This window comes from Acanthochromis polyacanthus, chromosome 2, assembly GCF_021347895.1.
Source record: "Acanthochromis polyacanthus isolate Apoly-LR-REF ecotype Palm Island chromosome 2, KAUST_Apoly_ChrSc, whole genome shotgun sequence".
NCBI lineage: Eukaryota > Metazoa > Chordata > Actinopteri > Pomacentridae > Acanthochromis > Acanthochromis polyacanthus.
The window spans coordinates 32,901,169-32,922,046 of NC_067114.1; the positions used below are offsets into that span (position 1 = coordinate 32,901,169).

Below are 20,878 nucleotides of genomic sequence, written 5' to 3' on the forward strand. Positions count from 1 at the left end.
AGTGATCATATCAGAGTTAATCCAAAGGAGAACAGAGTTTACAATGAATGAGCTTCTGGGCTGCCTCCTCCATAGGACCTGTCAATCATTCCAGACCAGACTGTCAGTCAAGTAGCCCCGCCCCCTGGCTCCGAAAAACTTGTAACGCTCTATATAAAATTCAGTATTGATTTATTTTAAGATCAGCGACCTGATCTCTCGTTTTGACCATAACAGCTAATGAAAACAAAAATCCTGAGCTGTGGAAAAGCAGTCTTATCAAATTTTAGTTTTTCCTGTGATGAATCGGGGTCTATGGAGCCAGAGCTTTTGGAGCCACCCCTGGCAGACGGTGTGATATTGCAAGTTTTTGACACTTCCGGGTAGGCTTCACTTTTGGAGCCAGGCGCTACGTCCATCTTTATATACAGTCTATGGGCTTCACCCAGAGCAAGGGTATCAAGCTCATTTTAGTTCAGGGGCCACATACAGCCCAATTTGAGATCAAGTGGGCCAAACCTACAAAATCAGAACATAATAACCTATAAATACCCAACACGGTCTCACGGGGATTCGTGAAACTGTCACGTCAGTTTTTGTTTTGGTTTCGTGCGCACCAACACGATGTCGTCATGTTTTTCGTGCCGCTCACCACGAGCGAAACCCGCTGTGGTAATCACATCTGAAAGTGGTTTATACCGGCGGATTCATGACGATCTAAGCTGTCCATCGGCGTTTGCGGCCGCCGCCGCGGCCGCCATTGCAGCCGCCGGATCTGAAAGTGGTTTATACCGGCGGATTCATGACGATTTAAGCTGTCCATCGGCGGTTGCGGCCGTGGCCCGCAAACGCCGATGGACAGCTTAGATCGTCATGAATCCGCCTAATTTGCATAGGAATTTAAAGAATGTCCGGCGGCCGCAAACGCCGATGGACAGCTTAGATCGTCATGAACCCGCCGGTATAAACCACTTTCAGATGTGATTACCACAGCAGGTTTCGCTCGTGGTGAGCGGCACGAAAAACATGACGACATCGTGTTGGTGCGCACGAAACCGAAACAAAAACTGACGTGACAGTTTCACGAATCCCCGTGAGACCGGGCTGAAATACCCACAACTCCAAATGTTTCCCTTTGTTTTAGTGCCAAAAAATATATATATTTTTACAAAACATCATAAATAACTTGAATATCTAAAAGAAAAGTAAGTGCAATTTGAACAATATTATGCCTCAGTTTATATTTACGCATGTGCATTACAACTTACAGATTACAGTATCTACAAAAGCACAAAACATGCCATTTCATCTCTGGTATCAGGATTTAAGCAATCTAGTATTTTACTTTGTGATCAAAAAGCTTGTCAAGATCTAGACATTTTAAATTTATATTGATTTTCACATCTGTGTAGTAGTACTGACGACCTGAATTGTCACACAATGCCATACAAACTAAAGTAGGAACTATTAAGGAAGATGGTTAAGTTATCCCCCTGTCTTGGAAAGGTATCAAATTCATGCATAAAAAATACATAAAAGTTGTGGCAGTGCAGTGAACAAATTTAAAATGGCAGTGACTGTTATTCATTGAAAAATTGCAGTTAATGTCTTCTATGTCATTTTTGCACTTTGCAAAGTCATCCCGCGGGCCAAATTTGTCCTCTAGCGCAGTGGTTCTCAACCCTGCTCCTCAGGACCCCATGTCCTGCATGTTTTAGATGCTTCCCTGCTCCAACACACCTGATTCAAATGATCAGCTCGTCATCAGGCTTCTGCAGAGGCTTGATGACGAGCTGATCATTTGAATCAGGTGTGTTGGAGCAGGGAAGCGTCTAAAACATGCAGGACATGGGGTCCTGAGGAGCAGGGTTGAGAACCACTGCTCTAGCGGGCCACTTTTGGCCCATGGGCTGTAGGTTTGACACCCTTGACTGAGAGCCACAAAAGTACAGGCAGAAAACACACAGTGGTCTAATTGTTATTTCCAAAGCTGCATAGATTATAAAAGGATGGATGTTTTCTTTTTTGGTGGAAAAAAATTCTGAAATTTGGAAATGGTTGAATGAGGCTCAACTTTAAACTGTTAGCACAACTTTTTAATGCAAGTGATGCTGATGACAACAGTTTTTGAATTTTTTACATTTTAAACATTTCTATTATAAAGCAGAAAGAGCTCAGACCAGTGTTGCACAAAGATTGATAATGGACTGTGTTCCCTCTTCTAATCCACTCTAGACCATCTGTTTATGGGACATAGGGGCCGGCTCAAAAGAAGGGAAGATTGTGGATGCCAAGACCATCTTCACTGGCCACACAGCAGTGGTGGAAGATGTTTCCTGGCATTTGCTCCATGAATCTCTGTTTGGCTCAGTTGCTGATGATCAGAAACTAATGATGTAAGTGACTGATGTACAGGTAATCTGTTCTTTTGTGAATGGGAGTGATGGAGTGAGTGAAAATGCTCAGTTTCAGTTTTATTTGTAGCCAAATAAATGCTGGCTCTGACCCTCTTTCATGCTCCACCAGATGGGACACTCGGTCTAACAACACGTCTAAAGCCAGCCACTCAGTGGATGCTCACACTGCTGAGGTTAACTGTCTGAGCTTCAACCCCTACAGCGAGTTCATTCTTGCCACTGGTTCTGCTGACAAGGTAGAAAAAAGCCAAAAATATTAATTTTAATCTGATAATAATGATGACAGCAAAGTACTGAAGAAAATGTTTTGTTTGTCAGACTGTTGCATTGTGGGATTTAAGGAACCTTAAACTGAAGCTCCACTCCTTTGAGTCCCACAAAGATGAAATTTTCCAGGTAAGAATTTAAATTGCGTGTAAGAATGTGATGTGCTGTGAAAACACAACATTCTCGACATAGCATTATGATTTTGTCATTGTTTTAGTCCAGAAAAAATAGTCAACTCAACTGTTGTAGGAACATTAAATAAATTAAAACTGCAAGCAGCATTGAACGGGCCCTCGCACGTCTGGACGTGGCGCTCATCGACTTGTGGTGTATGTTACGGTATGACAGAAATGTCAAGTTGCTGAGACATAGCAGACCAGTTCATGGATTATATCCTAAAGTTTCTAGCAACAGTACATGCAAATATAGAGAATTTTTCAGTTTCAATGTGCTTTATAAGGAAGCAAACTGAAAAGAGCAAGTCTTAGAAAAGACAGAAAAGAGCTAAAATTGGTGTTTAAAAAGAAAAAACAATTTGAAGCCAATATAAAGAGGATGAAACATACTGGGAGCCAATATAAATAGGCTAAAACATACTGGGAGCTAAGGAATGAGGATGAAACATACTGGGAGCCATTATAAAGAGACTGAAAATACTGGGAGCCAGTGTAAAGAGACTAAAACGTACTGGGAGACAGTGTAAAGAGGCTGAAGCATACTGGGAGTCAATATAAAGACCCTAAATATACTGGGAACTAATGTAAATAGACTGAAACATACTATAAACCAGTGGGACAAGGCTAAAACATACTGGGAGCCAATACGAAGAAGAAGAAAGAATAAAAAATATGAATATGGACACCTGGCTAACAATAGTGCATCAAGTGTAAAACATGTCCTTTCCTGTTCCCACCCGGTGGCACTATGGCTGTAACTGGATATTGGCACATGGATGTCATCAGGACTCTGGTCAAACGTGAAGTTTGAGGCAGATTGGAGCATGTATAGGAGAGAGCACTTCAACTTTCATGTGGAAGCTCAAAGTTCAGGTGTGCCAATATTGCCAACCCTTTGACTTTTGTAGAGGATTTTGATAACTTCATCATTAAGGCCTTTTGTATATACTGGCCAAATTTGAGTTCTTTTGGAGTTACCCGCTGTCACCAAAAACCTTGCAATTAGTCTAAGATGGCGGACGTCCTGTTGGAATTAGGGTATGGCTCAAAGAGGCTTTTTTTGCACCCTGACATGTTGTTTGTGGCTACCAAATTTCATAAATGTAGGTGAAATATTCTGCGCTGACTAATTGTTACAAATACTGCAGGGGGCCGCTATGGGACATGCTGTCCAGAATCACATACATTTTCTTTCGTTTAGCAGATTGTGATGTGTGTGTGTGCCAATTTTGGTGAGTTTTTGAGCATTCCTAATCTGTCAAAAAGTACTTCCTGTTTCACTGCGAAGATGCATTGCTTTGACAATGGCGTCGTATGAAAACTCAGTCTTCACACTGAAGAACTGTCAAGGTGTTAAGACTTAGCTGACCAATGTCAAGGACTATATCACAAAGTTTCTAGCGATGGTACGTGCAAATGTAATACAGCTTCCTGTTGCTTCATGGTGGTGATATGACTGAATGTTTATTTGCGTTTGAATGTCATCAGAGCAGAACTCTGATCAGTCATGAAAAGTTTGAGGCAGATTGGCACATGTACATTACAGTTAGACAGTGCTCTTTCATGATGAAGCATCAAAGTTCTTGAGTCAAACCCATATGAGGATTTCGCTTTTAAAATTAACAAAAGTCATCCAAAATCTACCAGTTAATTCAAAATGATGGGCTTAATGTTCAGTCTAGAGAAGGGGTCGGCAACCTTTAACACTCAAAGAACCATTTCAACCCGTTTCCCACAGAAAAGAAAACACCGGGAGCCGCAAAATCCTTTTGGCATTTAAAGTGCATATATCACTTTTTTGCCTCTATGCCCTTGTTAATCAGTCGTGATTAATTAATTACAAAGCCTCTAATTAGACATATTCTTTTTTTTTTAATTGTGTCCTACCACTAATATTTATCTTACTTGGTTAATGTCATTTTTGCTCCTGAACCTCATATGTTATGTAATGTTAGCTGGAAATCAGTATTTTGCGAATGTCTATTTAACTTGTAAAATCTATTTATCTTAAGCTAAGAACTTTTCTCCGGTAAGTCGCTGCCCTATTGTCCAAGACGACACTCCTCTGACTCTCTGACCTGCTGCCTGGATGCTGGACGTGTTCTTGCGAGTGACGTGTATTACCCTATCAAAGAGTAGATACTGAGCAAGACAATTATCCGTAGTTTACCTTAGTACTCATGAGTACTTTTGACTCAAAGACAAGATGTGTCTTTCTTGGAGTGGAGCTTTAATATACAGGCTTACCATTCTTGAGTACAAAACGATGTGAAACTACAGGTGTTGCTTCTCCATCAACTTTGCGCTCTCATGTCCCAGGGTAAAACCGCAGCACTTTCGGTGGAGTGACACGTCAAAATAAGAGCGGTAATTTCACAATAAAACTCTCTATATTAAAATGCATTGAAACGCGCCTGAAAGGCAGAACAATTTATTTTCCAAAGTTACAGGGAGCCACAACAGAGATCTGAAAGAGCCGCATGCGGCTCCGGAGCCATGGTTTGCCGACCCCTGATCTAGAGTATGGCTCCAAAAGGCTTATTTGTGCACCTTGACGTGCTACATATGGCTACCAAATTTGGTAGATGTAGGTGAAATGTCCTGTGGGGACTAGTTGTTACAAATACTACAAGGGGCACTATGGCACATGGACTTCTGAGCTGCATAATTTCCTTTGTTTAGCCGAATGTCATATCTGTGGCAATTTTGGTGAGTTTTTGAGCATTTATAATCTGTCATAAAGTATTTCCTGTTTCACGGTGAAGATGCGTTGGCATAGCATAGAAAACTCTTCTCACTGTGGAATTGTCAAGGTGTTAAGACTTAGCTGACCAATTTCAAGGATTATATCACGAAAATTGGAGTAATGGTACGCGCAAATGTAATGCCTCTAACTGTCTGTTACCAATAGGTGATGCTATGACTGTGAATGTATTTTTTCATTTGGATGTCTTTAGACTGGGATTCTTGTCCAGCATATGAACTTTGGGACAGATTCAATCATGTGCAGCTGAGATACACTGCCTGGCTACAAAAACGTCGCCACCTGGATTTAACTAAGCAAATATGTAAGGGTTGATCAATGATGCAAACAACGCACACAACAAACTGCTTAAATTACTACCTTTGGAAGAAAAAGGAAAACACAAGGTCGGGTTCAAAGAAAAGCTTTTGAGTGTGAATGAATTTACTCGAGGTGTTGCAAAAATATCGAACGTGTAAATAAAAAAGTGAACAGGTGAACAGTCTTGGTGATGTAGACATAAGACCTATGGATAGTGTGTCAAATCTGGGATCATGTGCCTCATGTAAAAGTCGCTGTAGTTCCAGCAAATCGAGTACCTCATCTTTTATGACTGAAAGCGAAAGCTGAAGCCAAGAGAGCTGCCCTACTGGCGCGCGTAAGGACACTGAAAGGGAACATGCAGTGGAAATGAAAGCAGTGTTGTTACACAAAAGGCTGGAGGAAATGCAAATTGAAATGGGCATTGAAGCTGGCAGTTTTACAAGCATTTGCACAACAAGATGGAATAGAATCCTACTTTGAAAAAAAAACAAGGAAAAGACTGTTCCTGTTAAGCCTGCATCCTCAATAACACCAGACATTAAGCACGTACCTGCTGTAAAGAGGGATGTTTCAAATACACAACATAAGGATATCAGTATATCTGCTCAAAATGTAACCTTACCTCTCACAAGGAGAGAAATAAATGGAACTGTTGTACATGCAATTAACATTAATTCTACTCTTCAGACTCTGCAAAAACAAAATGAAATATCTGAACTGCTCATACAACAGCAAAGAGCAAGTCAACTTCCCCCATGAGAATTAAGTGTTTGAAGGTGAGCCTTTAAAATTCAATCTTTTCAGACGTACCAAACATTATGTGGAGGATAAGAGTGCGTCAAAGAGAGATTGCATGTATTATCTAGAAAGGTATACTAGAGGGTGTCCAAGAGACCTTGTTCAAAGTTGTTGGCATATGAGTTCAGAGAGAGGCTTTGAGACAGCTAAAGGTCTTTTACAAAAACATTTTGGCAATGAAGCAAAGGTCACAGGAGCCTATATGGAAAAGGTACACAGCTGGCTTGTTGTTAAACCTGAAAATGTTTCATTGCTGATAATGATTCAAACTGATAATTTCAAAGCTTCCGTATGAACTAAGAGAATGATTCAGAGATGTTTCTTGTATGTAATATTTGTGAGAATGAAAACCTCAAACCAATATTCAGTGATACAGTACATTTTGTGGAACATCAAATCAAACTCTTATCTGATCCTGTGTTTGGAGATATTCAAACATCAGATAGAGGGATGCACATCAGAAGAGATGTTTGCTGGCAATCCCAAATTGGGGAAGGGGAACTTTGCAACCAATCTCTGTATTGTTAACAAACAACATCATCACAAAGCAACACAAGCAACCAAACATAGCAACATCAAGTGTATATATTGTTCACAATGCCACTCTCTCGATGATTGTCTCAGGTTTATGGAAATCTAACATCATGAAAAGATCAGCTTTTTATTGTAACAAATGCAAAACCTGTAAAAAATGCAGGAAGAGCTATCCAACAGCATTCATGTGAAAATAGTGGACAAGGCAGGGGGAACGAATGACGCATGTTAGGGAATTTCTGCGATCTCAGGTGAGGAAACCAGGAGGCGAACTCAGAAACACTCAGGAGACACACATGACTGATGTAGAGAAAAATGCTTTACTGAATTCAGGAGAAATGATACAGCAAGGACCACATATGCCGAAAGAGCCAGTATCAAATCTGAGGAGTCTCTCTGTCCTTGGAGGGTTTATACTGTCTGAAAGGGAAAAGAGGCAGGATCTAACCTTGTTATTGTTGCTATATCAGCAAATAGTTGTCTGTCTGAGCAGTTGGTGTGCTTCTGTGTCTTCAATTGGGGTCAAAGGGTGACCTTCTGTATGTTGGTACAATTTTTCCTTAACAACGCACATGACAGTGAACCAGAGCCAACTGTAAACACACTGGTATCAGTGGAGACCTTCGGGAGTCAAAGTGGGGTCGGTATCAATGGGACGCTGTCAATAATACCAGTGCAGCTAAAGGCAGGAAAAGGAAATAAGGCCATTCATACATACACATTTCTGGATAATAGGTCTACATCAACCTTTTGCACAGAGATTTTAATGCGAAAACAACCTGAGAGGAAGAAAATCCTAAATATGTTTGTTAACAATGTGTCCCAAAACATCTGTCTCGACATACATTGTGAGTGGCCTGGAAGTTTCTAACCTTAATGAAGAAAGGTTTTACGGTCTGCCAGATGTTTACACACAGAAGGCCTTGCCAGGGAGTGCAACAAACATCATCAGATAGGAATCTCTCAGAAAATGGTCTTACCTTGACCACATCATTGTCCCAGAAATTCATGCAGAAGTGGACTTGTTAATTGGCAGCAATGCGTCAAAGGTGCTGGAGCCATGGGAAATTATTAATAGTCAAGGAGAAGAACCCTTTGCCATTAAAACCCTATTGGGGTGGGTTGTTCATGGCTCATGTAAAGATTGGAAAAGTAATGATGAAGATGCCAGTCGTTCTGTGTCTGTGAACAATGTCTTTTCAGACATTGGAGATGTTATTGGAAAGACAGTATGAGCATGATTAAATGGAAAAGGTTGCCAATGACAAAGAGGAAATGTCACAGGAAGAGGCAAGATTCACTGATATCATGGAAAATCTGTCAAATTGAAAGATGAACATTACAATTTAAAGCTACCATTTAAAACCAATGAGGTGTGCATGCCTAACAACCGTTGTGTTGCTCTACAACGCCTCAATATGTTACAGAGGAAACTGGAAAGAAATGCGAGGTTCTATCAGGAGTACGCAAAGTTTCTTGATGATGTCATCAACAACAGGTTTGCTGAAAGGGTGAAGACCATCTGTTCTACATACCTCATCATGACATTTACCATCCACGCAAAAGAAAGCTGCGAATTGTTTTCGACTGCAGGGCCAGATTTAAAGGTACATCTCTGAATGATCACCTATTGCAGGGCCCAAACTTGACAACTTCCTTGATAGGGGTGCTTTTAAGCTTCAGAGAAGAGCCCATTGCCATCATGTCTGATGTGAAATCCATGTTTTATCAAGTCAGAGAAAGCAGAGGCAGACAAGGACTTTCTTCGGTTCTTATGGTGACCCAATGGAGATATGACTGCAGAGTACAGAATGACTGTATTCATTTGGAGCTGTGTCATCTCCTAGCTGTGCATGCTATGCTTTGAAGAGGACTGCAGATGACCACCAAAAGAAACTTCTCTTTTTTGTCTTTCTTTTTCCTTTCTCTTCCTTTCTCTCTCTTGTTTTTCTCCTTTCTGTTTTTCTTCTTCTTCTTTCTTCTTTTTTTCTTCTTTCACTCTTCACTCGAGTCATTTTCTAGCAGGCTAACATGACAGAAACTTCTAGGGTGACTCCAGATTTGTCCAAAATGATTTAGTTCTTGTCCAAAAGAAACTTTTTTGATGAGGTGATTGAGACAGTACACAGGAATTTCTATGTAGATGACTGAAGAGCACAGAGTCTGTACAGAAAGCAAAGCAACTTGTTAGTGACCTCAACGACCATTGTCAGAAAGGAGGGTTCCCCGTGGGACTCACATTATGAATTAGTGGTTCAGGGAGCATGAGATATCATATTCATGCATGGATTGGCCTCCACAGAGTCCAGATCTCTGCCCCATTGAGAGTCTTTGGAATGTGCTGGAGAAGACTTTGTACAGCGGCTCGACTCTCCCATCATCAATATAAGATTTGGGAGAAAAATTAATGCATCTCTGAACTGAAATAAATGCTGTGACATTGCAGAAGCTTATTGAAATGATGCCACAGCAAATGAGTTCCATACCCAAAGCTAAAGGGGCTTATGTCATGACATTTGAGGCAAATATGGACAACCAGCTTATTATAATACATCAAAATGTAATACATGTCATTTCATTGGTCACAAGGTGGTGCTAGAGTAGTTGGACAGCACTTCCTCTTTTATTAAATCAAGTATCAATATTCAGAGGGGCCATGCCCTTTGATTCGTGTGGAAGATTTTGGTAACTTTTCATCATTAAGGCCAATTCTATAAATTGGCCAAATTTAATGTCTCTTGGAGTTACCCCCGAGTAGGAGTTCACTCATAAAAATGAGCAAAAATCAGCAAAAATCGCACAGTTAAATGGCAGACTTCCTGTTGGGTTTAGAATATGGGTGCCACTTGCACTGTTTCTTTCATGCGCCTTGACATGCTGCATATGGCTTACCTAATTTGATAGATGCAGGCGAAACGTTCTCCCCTAGTAGATGTTACAAATTTTGCTGGAGGCGCTATGGAGCCATTTTGCCACACATGTGCAAGTCCCATAAAGTATACATTTTTGTACCAGTTATGATGTGTCTGCACATTTTCAGTAGCCTAGCCGCGCTAGACTCAGCTCTTAAGACACAAGGGTCTAGGAACGCTCGACAGGGAGGGAGGCGGGCTAAAAGGTTGTCTTTCAAATCACTCTGCAGCAATTGGGTAGGTATACAACCAATCAGCGCAACGAATAGGCTGACGTAGTTCCTAGAGCGCCGGATTATGGCTAAGTCCCATTAGCTTCCCAACCAGCGGAGCCAACTGGTATATTAAGGATTGGCCATATCCCTTTTTTTTTTTTTGTCTGCAAGTCCGCTCAAAAATGACACCAACCAACCATGGTGTCATTGCTTAAGCTTCATGCAATTTTTTTCTTCTTTGTGACTGTGACCATCACCTGTCCTCATGGCAAATTAACCTATCATGTTTATTTCAAGCTGTTTCCTACATTATGCCATTGAGGGCTGGATTTGCCATATCCCGTCGGCATAAGTCCAAATACGTCTTTCTTCTCAATGAAACACTTCACTGCCGTCCTTTGTTTATCTTTCAAGTTGAATTTTACCTTCAAATCTTTAAGGGCTGTGGCCAAAACCGAGTCGAAAGATAACTGTTTACTGTGCGCCGGTTGTTTCTGTCAGAATCGTCACGCCTCTGTCGTCACTGAGTTACGCCCGCCTTCTGACTCTACACTTCATGGTGATTCATCCGGCCAGTTTTAGGAGCATCCAACCTCGAGCTTTATGAAGGGTAACTAGACCCACCCTGGCAGAGAATTAAATTCGTTGCTGTGGGTTGTCTAGCGTGGCTAGGCTACATTTTCAGAACTTTTTGAGCATGTTTATGCCCTCAAAATACAATTGTTCCGGAGAATAATAATAAGAAATCCTTGCATTCCAATGGGGTCCTATCCACTCTATGTGCTCTGACCCTAATAATACTGTGAATGCAGTGACTTGGCAGTTACAGTTAGTAGTCAAAGTCAGACTGTAACTAAATAGAACTTACAGTAAACACTTTAGATGGCAGTAGGGTACTAAGAAATGGGCTGTGTTGCAACTTGGAACCAAATGGCCAAATCTGTCTCAAGCACAGGATATTAGGGACCTTACAAAAGCTGACGTCTGTTTTTCATATTGTACCACCAGCATATTGGTAAGGTTATATTTTAGATATTAGTGCAAATAGGTCATGGAAATAACAAATGACTTCAGTACTTCTAATACTGCTCCCATATGAAAAGAGACAAAATAACAGATACGTAATTACAGGTATCCTCTAAGCCTAAAATGTGTGATTATTTTTTGTGACAGACATATTTCAGATTCAGAAAGGTTTTATTGCCAATAGGCCATGGGGCATGCTGGAAAAATGTCCAGTTTTAGTTGACCCGTCAGGGAAATATACACAATTTTCATTTAGGTGTTTGTCTGTTTGAACATTAATATGCAATGTTTGCCAAAATTTACTTGCACACTAATTAGTAATGGTCACCTAATTATCACATCCAAAATCAAGTCAATTGTGATTTGGATATTTCCCACTTAGTGGCTCTGCACAGCCTCTTAGCCAATAGGATGGCTCAGATACCTGACTTATCTAATGTGTAAAACAAATATGATGGCAGCCTCCTTTGTGTGTTGTATTCATGTTGTTCCTGAAGAAAATGGACCTATTATACCAATTTCTCAAACAAGTTTTGGCAAAAATGGTGGAGTGCACTGACCAATGGATGGCCAATGGAGATGGCATACAACACAGCATAGTCATGAATTTAGTAGGTACACACGTGGACAAAATTGTTGGTACCCCTCAGTTAAAGAAGGAAAAACCCACAATTCTCACTGAAATCACTTGAAACTCACAAAGTAACAATAAATAAAAATTTATTGAAAATTAAATAATCAAAATCAGCCATCACTTTTGAATTGTTGATTAACATAATTATTTAAAAAACAAACTAATGAAATAGGGCTGGACAAAAATGATGGTACCCATAACTTAATATTTTGTTGCACAACCTTTTGAGGCAATCACTGCAATTAAACGATTTCTGTATTTGTCAATGAGCGTTCTGCAGCTGTCAACAGGTATTTTGGCCCACTCCTCATGAGCAAACAGCTCCAGTTGTCTCAGGTTTGATGGGTGTCTTCTCCAAATGGCATGTTTCAGCTCCTTCCACATATGTTCAATGGGATTCAGATCTGGGCTCATAGAAGGCCACTTTAGAATAGTCCAACGCTTTTCTCTCAGCCATTCTTGGGTGTTTTTGGCTGTGTGTTTTGGATCGTTGTCCTGTTGGAAGACCCATGACCTGCGACTGAGACCAAGCTTTCTGACACTCGGCAGCACATTTCTCTCCAGAATGCCTTGATAGTCTTCAGATTTCATCGTACCTTGCACACTTTCAAGACACCCTGTGCCAGATGCAGCAAAGCAGCCCCAAAACATTACTGAGCCTCCTCCATGTTTCACCGTAGGGACAGTGTTCTTTTCTTCGTATGCTTGGTTTTTGAGTCTATGAACATAGAGTTGATGTGCCTTACCAAAAAGCTCCAGTTTGGTCTCATCTGTCCAAAGGACATTCTCCCAGAAGCTTTGTAGCTTGTCAACATGCATTTTTGCAAATTCCAGTCTGGCTTTTTTATGAGTTTTTTTCAGCAGTGATGTCCTCCTTGGTCGTCTCCCATGAAGTCCACTTTGGCTCAAACAATGACGAATGGTGCGATCTGACACTGATGTACCTTGGCCTTGGAGTTCACCTTTAATTTCTTTGGAGGTTGCTCTGGGCTCTTTGGATACAATTCGAACGATCCGTCTCTTCAATTTGTCATCAATTTTCCTCTTGCGGCCACGTCCAGGGAGGTTGGCTACTGTCCCGTGGGTCTTGAACTTCTGAATAATATGAGCCACTGTTGTCACAGGAACTTCAAGCTGTTTAGAGATGGTCTTATAGCCTTTACCTTTAAGATGTTTGTCTATAATTTTTTTTCGGATGTCCTGGGACAATTCTCTCCTTCGCTTTCTGTTGTCCATGTTCAGTGTGGTACACACCTTTTCACCAAACAGCAGGGTGACTACTTGTCTCCCTTTAAATAGGCAGACTGACTGATTATGAGTTTGGAAACACCTGTGATGTCAATTAAATGACACACCTGAGTTAATCATGTCACTCTGGTCAAATAGTTTTCAATCTTTTATAGAGGTACCATCATTTTTGTCCAGGCCTGTTTCATTAGTTTGTTTTTTTAAATAATTATGTTAATCAACAATTCAAAAGTGATGGCTGTTTTTGATTATTTAATTTTCAATAAATTTTTATTTATTGTTACTTTTGTGAGTTTCAAGTGATTTCAGTGAGAATTGTGGGTTTTTCCTTCTTTAACTGAGGGGTACCAACAATTTTGTCCACGTGTGTAAATGCCAGAAACATGTGGCACAGGGCACTGATTGTGATGGCAATAATATTGAGCAGGTACATACATGCAGCAAAACGAAGGAATGTAGGCCGACTGTCAGTGGTGCCGGTTTGACTTCAACTCGAAGATAGCATTGCTTCATCAACCTGTGAACCAAGGCCAAAATGCATGTGCTCAAAGGATACTGCCAGATCTAGGCAGGGTTACCGCAAAGACCATTCGAGAAAACAAAAAAGGAAAGTTGGTTCAGTGTGAAACCTTTTAATGCTGCAGATCTGCTAAAAACAGCAGCCACAAAAAAGGGTCATCTTCAGTTGTTGGGAGTTTATGGTGTAGATCTGATAGCAAAAGAAGCAGAATTCTACAGTAGTTGCTATTGGACATATACCAAAGACATTAGGGGACAGTTGGAGACAGGTAACTTGGAAGAATGTGAGAGAAACTAACAGATGTAATGAGTTTTGTGATACAGAAATCATTCCCAAACTTATATATGCAAATGAGGTCTTAGGAATGGATACACTGACCAAAATGTTTGTATCACTGAATAAGGACTCTTTCTGACTTTAGCTATACTAATGGTCAGCTGAACAGGTGTCTAGTATGCAGGTTTCCACAACTAGTCTTTGTGAAGCCATGAAAGAGAACTTGTGAGCTAGTGTTGTGTGAAACAGAATCGACTATTTAGTACATATATCATTGTGCATGCCCTGGTGCTTCTGAAAATTCTGAAACTACTGAAATGGACACTGGCAGAAACAATCATTCCAGAAAATTTGCATCAAAAAATTTCACAGTCTATGATCAGGATGCAATCCCCACTTATATTTAACAGCTATTTTCTTGAATGGGGCTCTGTCAGATAGTCCTTCTCCAGTTCAGAACTGGCGTCCATCAGAAAAGAATTTTGATGATAAATCAATGTCGAAGGCTGTTCCCTGGGTTCTGTTAATTTTTTTGGCCTGTTGTACAAGTGAAACAGATGAGGTGGCGAGCACTGAACGTATTAAAACAACTGCAGAGAGCAGGAAAAAAATGGACCCTATTGTGCAGGATAAAATTTATCTGACATCCAAGGGAAGGAAGCAGACCCCAAAGCATCTTGCGTCAAAGTGTCAAACGAAGCCGGAAAAGGATAATCGAGGCCATTTTGAAAAACATTGATGTTTATCGGTGGGAAGAAGATTGAATGTTACGACCTGGCGGTCTAGGTTAACCGGTTCGTAACATAGGACCTCAGCAGAAGTTTGAAGTACTGGCTCCATCAAATAATGGCAGACCACTCAAAAAGTAAAGTTTTTTGGTATAATGTTTGCAATGTGGGTTTCCTAATTCATCATCTCTCCATTTCAGGATTGAATCTGTTGATTAAAGTTGTGTCAAATTGCACTGGTGCTCATGTTTTTGCCTGAAATGGGATAATATTCAGTTTAAGGAGGCCAGAAGCACTTTCTCTGGAAGCTCCCACCCACTGTTCCCGTGCGCGTGAGCAATTGCGCACTGCTGACATGGTCTCTGCGCACAGAAAATCTGCGCTGCACACAAAAAAAATCCAACCTAAATTGAAACTAAAATAAATACATAATTCATTATGTGCTATTTTTCAATGCGAGCCACTGAGTGACCGGTGACTGGCTGCTCCAGCCAATGATGCGATTCACATACATACGCAGCTAATCAACGTCATTGACAGGCGTCCTTATGTGCAGCTACATCTGCTTATGGGCTGCTACAGCGTGCTAGCGTATCTAGTCTTCTATATACACTGCTCAAAAAAATTAAAGGAACACTTTTTAATCTAAGTATTGCATCAAATCAGTGAAACATGTGGGATACTGATCTGGTCAAGTAAGTAAATGAGGGGCTTTTTAGTCAGTTTCAGCTGCTTTGGTGTTCATAAAATTAACAACATATGTACTAGAGGGGTAACAATGAGACAATCCGCAAAACAGGAATGAGTTTACAGGTGAAGGCCACTGACATTTTTTTCCTTCCTAATGTTTTCTGTTTTTCACTAGTTTTGCATTTGGCTAGGGGAAGTGTCACTTCTGGTGGCATGAGGCGATACCTGGACCCTACAGAGGTTCCACAGACAGTCCAACTCCTCCAGGATGGCACATCAATGCGTGCCATTGCCAGAAGGTTTGCTGTGTCTCCCAGCACATTCTCAAGTGCATGGAGGAGATTCCAGGAGACAGGCAGTTAGTCTGGGAGAGCTTGACAGGGCTGTCAAAGGTCCTCAACCCATCAGCAGGACAGGTATCTGCTCCTTTGTGCAAGGAGGAACAGGATGAGCACTGCAATAGCTCTACAAAATGACCTCCAGCAGACCACTGGTATGAATGTCTCTGATCAAACAATCAGAAAGAGATGTAATGAGAGTGGTCTGAGGGCCCTGCGTCTTCTAGTGCCCGCTGTGCTCGGTGACTGGCACCGTGGAGCTCGGCTGGCATTTGCCATAGAACACAGGAATTTGCAAGTCCACCACTGGTGCCCTGTGCTTTTTACAGATGAGAGCAGGTTCACCCTGAGCGCATGTGACAGGCATGAAAGGGTCTGGAGAAGCCGTGGAGAACGTTATGCTGCCTGTAACATTGTTCAGCATGACCAGTTTGGTGGTGGGTCAGTGATGGTGTGGGGAGGCATATCCATGGAGGGACGCACAGACCTCTACAGGCTGGACAATGGCATTCTGACTGCTTTTAGGTATCAGGATGAAATCCTTTGATCCATTGTCAGACCCTACATTGGTGCAATGGTCCTGGATTCCTTCTGGTGCACGACAATGCCCAGTCTTATGTGGTAAGAGAACTCATGCAGTTCCTGGAGGATGAAGGAACTGATACCATTAGCTGGCCCCCATGCTCACCTGACCTGAATCCAATAGAACACCTTTGGAACATAATGTTTTGTTCCATCCGACACCATCAGGTTGCTCCTCAGACTGTCCAGGAGCTCAGCGATGCCCTGGTCCTGTTCTGGGAGGAGATACCCCAGGACACCATCTGTCGTCTCATTCAGAGCTTGTCCCGGCATCGTCAGTCATGCATAAAAGCACATGGAGGCCATACAAACTACTGAATACCATTTTGAGTTGCTGCCACGGAATTTCAACAAGATGGACGAGCCTGCCACATCAGTTTTTCACTTTGATTTTGGGGTGTCTTGAATTTAGCCCTCCTGGGGGGTTGATAATTTTCATTCCCATCAAACAATGTAGCACTTTTCATTCCTAACACATTATCCAGTCCATATCAATGCTAATATCCAGTTTGTTTTCCCCCCGTATTGAAATATGATGTATTTTCAAAGTGTTCCTTTAATTTTTTTGAGCAGTGTATATATTTCTTTGCTTCTCTGTGTGTCTGGCCCTATAGTCATGTCGCGGGTTGCCTGGTTACAGACAGTGCTGCACACTGCTCCCGAGCGTTTAAAGATTTCTACACCGGAAACTCCACCACATCCACAGAAGCAAAAACGTTTGCAAATGTACCAACGTGAGCGGGAAGACTCGAACCCCTGGCAATGGGTACAAGAAAAACTGTGTTTTCTGTTGCTCATGGACTGGCTGAAGTAAGGCAGCATCAGGAGACAAATATGTAAGAGACATGAGAATAGAGAGGACTCAACCAGCAGGTCACAGTTTTTCATCCCCAATCATCTCCAGAAGTCCATATGATAAGGGACATCATGATGAGATCAGCTAAGTTTCCGACAGTATATGGTTGTGAATTTGCTAGAGGATACTTAGTCGTGCTGATATGACCATAGACTCTACAGTATTTTAGTCACTCAATAAATTCCTACGTTTTTTAAAATGCTTTTTCGTTTTTAATAAACTTTTATTTGTAATCAATAAATGGTCTTCCCCTATCTAAAGAAAAACTCACTCAGAACTCTGATGTTAACAGCACTAAATAAATCTATAAATACATGCATACACACATAAATGAGTTAATACATTAGCTATGTTAAGATGAGATTTAGATGAAAAAAATATCTAGAGAATTTCTTTGTACACTATTCTGCATTCAGTTTATGTTTTTTGCAGAATATAGTATTGCACACTGGTTGATCATTACATTTTATTAGTATGGTTTCACTGTTTAAAATGATACCACTTCTTTTCAGACAGAACCTGTGATCATAAAACAATACAATTTTTTTTTATTCCATGCTAATAAAGCACCCTTTGCGCTTCAGTGCGCTTCAGTGTCCCGCTGGCGGTACACTTACTAATTTGCATAGGAATTTCAAGAATGTCCGAAGGCTGCAAACGCGATTATATACGCCGATGGAAAGCTTAGATTCTCATGAATCTGCCGGTATAAACCACTTTCAGATGTGATTACCACAGCGGGTGAGAAAAACACACATCCGACAAAAAACTAATATCCATCCATCCGTTCTCTATACACGGCTTCAACGCACACAGCGCGACTCACATTTCTGGGTTCATTATTACACACAGATGAAAATATTCCACAAAAAACAGCCATAATCCAACCTTTTACATCCAGACGACACAAGCCAGTAAACTATTTTGTCCAAAACATGTCCTGAAGTCGGTATAAAATCCACGAATCGGTCGTTTTCAAGGAAATGCACCTCGTGATGCGCGTCCAATATTCCCTGTACTTCTCGTCATATTTTTTATTTACAAATAGAATATTAGCGATTTTTTGTACTGAAAATGGCTGAAATTGACTGCAGCTTAAAGGGTTAAACCTTTAAGTATGGCTAAATGCTTTTTTCAAAATTAAATATACCAAGTTCAGATATTCACGGATTCAGACTTCCACCATCAATAACTCATTAGATATAGGTTGTCAAAACAAACAATGCCTCTTTCCCATCGTTGTAAGGTAGACAATGTGCTACAAGCCCAGTTTTATCAAAAGTAGCTATCTGTCAAGCTGCAGAAATAGTACTGTGTCTATGGAGTGCACAGGGATGGTCTGCAAATTACAAAACCGCTGCAACAGCAAAGAGAGACACAAATATTCAATAACTTCACTCTTATACATTGTAGTGTCACCAAAATCACTGCAGCCTTCATCTGGCTCCTGTTGACAAAGTGTTTTAACAGAAATGTAATTGCTGTAATTTGATTCTTTTAATAAACTGTGTAACTTGGATGGATGCAATGCTGGCGTGACCACAGTGCACACGTCTGATGTTGCTCACAGTGAACATTGTTCCCGTCCCAAAATTTCCAATAGCTATTGTGTTTTGAGCAACCTGCCATTATCCGATGATATAAAATCAGAAACAATATTATTTTCTGTTTTTGGCCTGTAGAGGGTTAATGTGCAAATATTGCATTTTTGGAAAGAGTACCTCCAAATTAGCCTAGAGCAAATCTGTTTTCTTAGTTCCTTTGATGGTGAAATAAACTCTTTTTCTTTGCGTATTTTCAAGGCATGCCCCATGGTCTACAAGTAGGTTTTCACGTACAAGGAATTTACTTGGTGTTTTCGTGCATAACAATAAACACTAACATATAGATCAGGATGTCAAACTAATTTTCATCCTAGTCACATAAGCTTATAGTTGCCCTTAAAGGGCAGGTTGTAGTTGTAAGACTGTATAAATGTAGCTACTCCTTAACATATTGTTAAATGATCGTCTGCATTCAGTGTGCAAATATTGTGAACTTGTTTACGTAAAAGTAACATATATGTAGGCACATTGCTGTATTATATTATATTATATTATATGATATTATAACAGGGCCCCAGACTAACTTTTCCACTGGTAGCACTGGTGTTACCAACTTTCTTTATTGGTCGCACCAGCTCATGATTTGGTCACAGCACACTTTTATTTGGGTTCAGCATTGCCACAGCTCACATCAGCATACAACATGCATGCTGATGGTCTATTTTTGCAAGAACCTAGTTATATTGCATTGACCCACAGTGACAAGACGGGATATCTGTAAAATGTTTTAATCTGAAAATATATTTTTGTCACCAGTCCTCTTCCTGCATCAGTCATGAACGGGGCACAGGCTAAACACTTGTTGAACATCTGCTTATTGGTAAATACTACATTGTTCAGATGGTCCTTGAACAACTCACATGCTGGGTACAGTAGACACTGACAGGCGACTGCAATGTCGCACCAGTTCTACACAGATTTACCCATATTGAATGTGAGTGATGTTTATCGACATGCACTGTTTTCTATAAGCAGAGTTTTCTACAAACAGATCGCATTTTAAATGTCAATACCAAAATCAATCACATTTATATTGTCAACACTGGGAAAACTGTAAACATTTGAGCTTTCAACACTGAATGTGGGGACTACGTTTTCTTCTTAACTGACTCAGATGAGATCTCTCTCTGTCTGTACATGAACGCTTATCAGTAGGTGTGTTATACCTCTCCCTCTCCTCCAGCCTCTCTCCTCCTCTCTCCTCATTGGGTTATTTAACATAATCAGATGTAAATCGTTTTGTCATTAGAAAACGGTCCCAGTGAAACTGACTGTTTTACATGTCAGGCAGGAGAGACTGAGTCAATGTGGCAGAAATAGTACTATTTCAAGCGCCAGTAACTTGCTCAGTAGCTACCTGTGGTGACAGATGGTCAACACATTCTTTAAAAAGGTTGCATTTGCAACCATATTAGTCGCAATTTGGAGCCCTATTATAATTACATAGGTTCCATTAATTTATTAGATAAGAAATACACATCTCTCGCAGGCCACACACAATGATGTGGCTGTCACGGGTTAGCGGGTCGGACCCGAGCAGAGAGCCACACTACCAAGGCTGGTTGGAATGAGAACGTGCTTTATTGTGAAGGAGTGAATAGTGGCTCGGTGGGGGGAAACCAGGGTGCAGGAGCGGGGAGCGGCTGATGTAGTGGGGGGCTTGCCAGGTGGGTCTGGAGGCTCCGGGAGGTGACGAGCAGCAGGCTTGCTGCTGTGGGTCTCCAGGTGGTTGGGAGGGAAGCAGGTCGGGGGGTCCAGGCAGGAACGGGGGATCCAGGCAGGAACGGGGGGTCCAGGCAGGAACGGGGGGTCCAGTGAGGGGGAAACCAGTGACGGACGAACGGGTTGGGGAGAGCCGGAGGGGAAGGAGGACGGTGGGGATCCCGGACAGCTGGATCTAGGCGAGGGGCAGGAGAAAACAACGTAAGAGAATTGGCAAACTCAACAGATCTTACAGGAGGCTAGAGAGCGAACTGACTGTGGGGTCTTTGTTCAACAATCTGGCAGGGAG

General features: G+C 41.2%; 1 protein-coding gene across 3 annotated transcripts in view; it reads left to right on the top strand.

Annotated features, from left to right (window-relative positions):
- Positions 1 to 20,878, top strand: part of LOC110968098 (histone-binding protein RBBP7) — a 51,267-nt gene that overhangs the window by 15,474 nt on the left and 14,915 nt on the right. For 2 of the 3 annotated variants that reach the window (XM_051942478.1, XM_051942487.1), the window contains exons 6-8: positions 2,215 to 2,375; positions 2,506 to 2,632; positions 2,715 to 2,792. The exons of the other annotated variant lie outside the window; for it this stretch is intronic. In XM_051942478.1, coding sequence (XP_051798438.1) covers positions 2,215 to 2,375; positions 2,506 to 2,632; positions 2,715 to 2,792 — 366 coding nt within the window. The remainder of the gene's footprint in view (positions 1 to 2,214; positions 2,376 to 2,505; positions 2,633 to 2,714; positions 2,793 to 20,878) is intronic. 3 annotated transcript variants of the gene reach the window in all.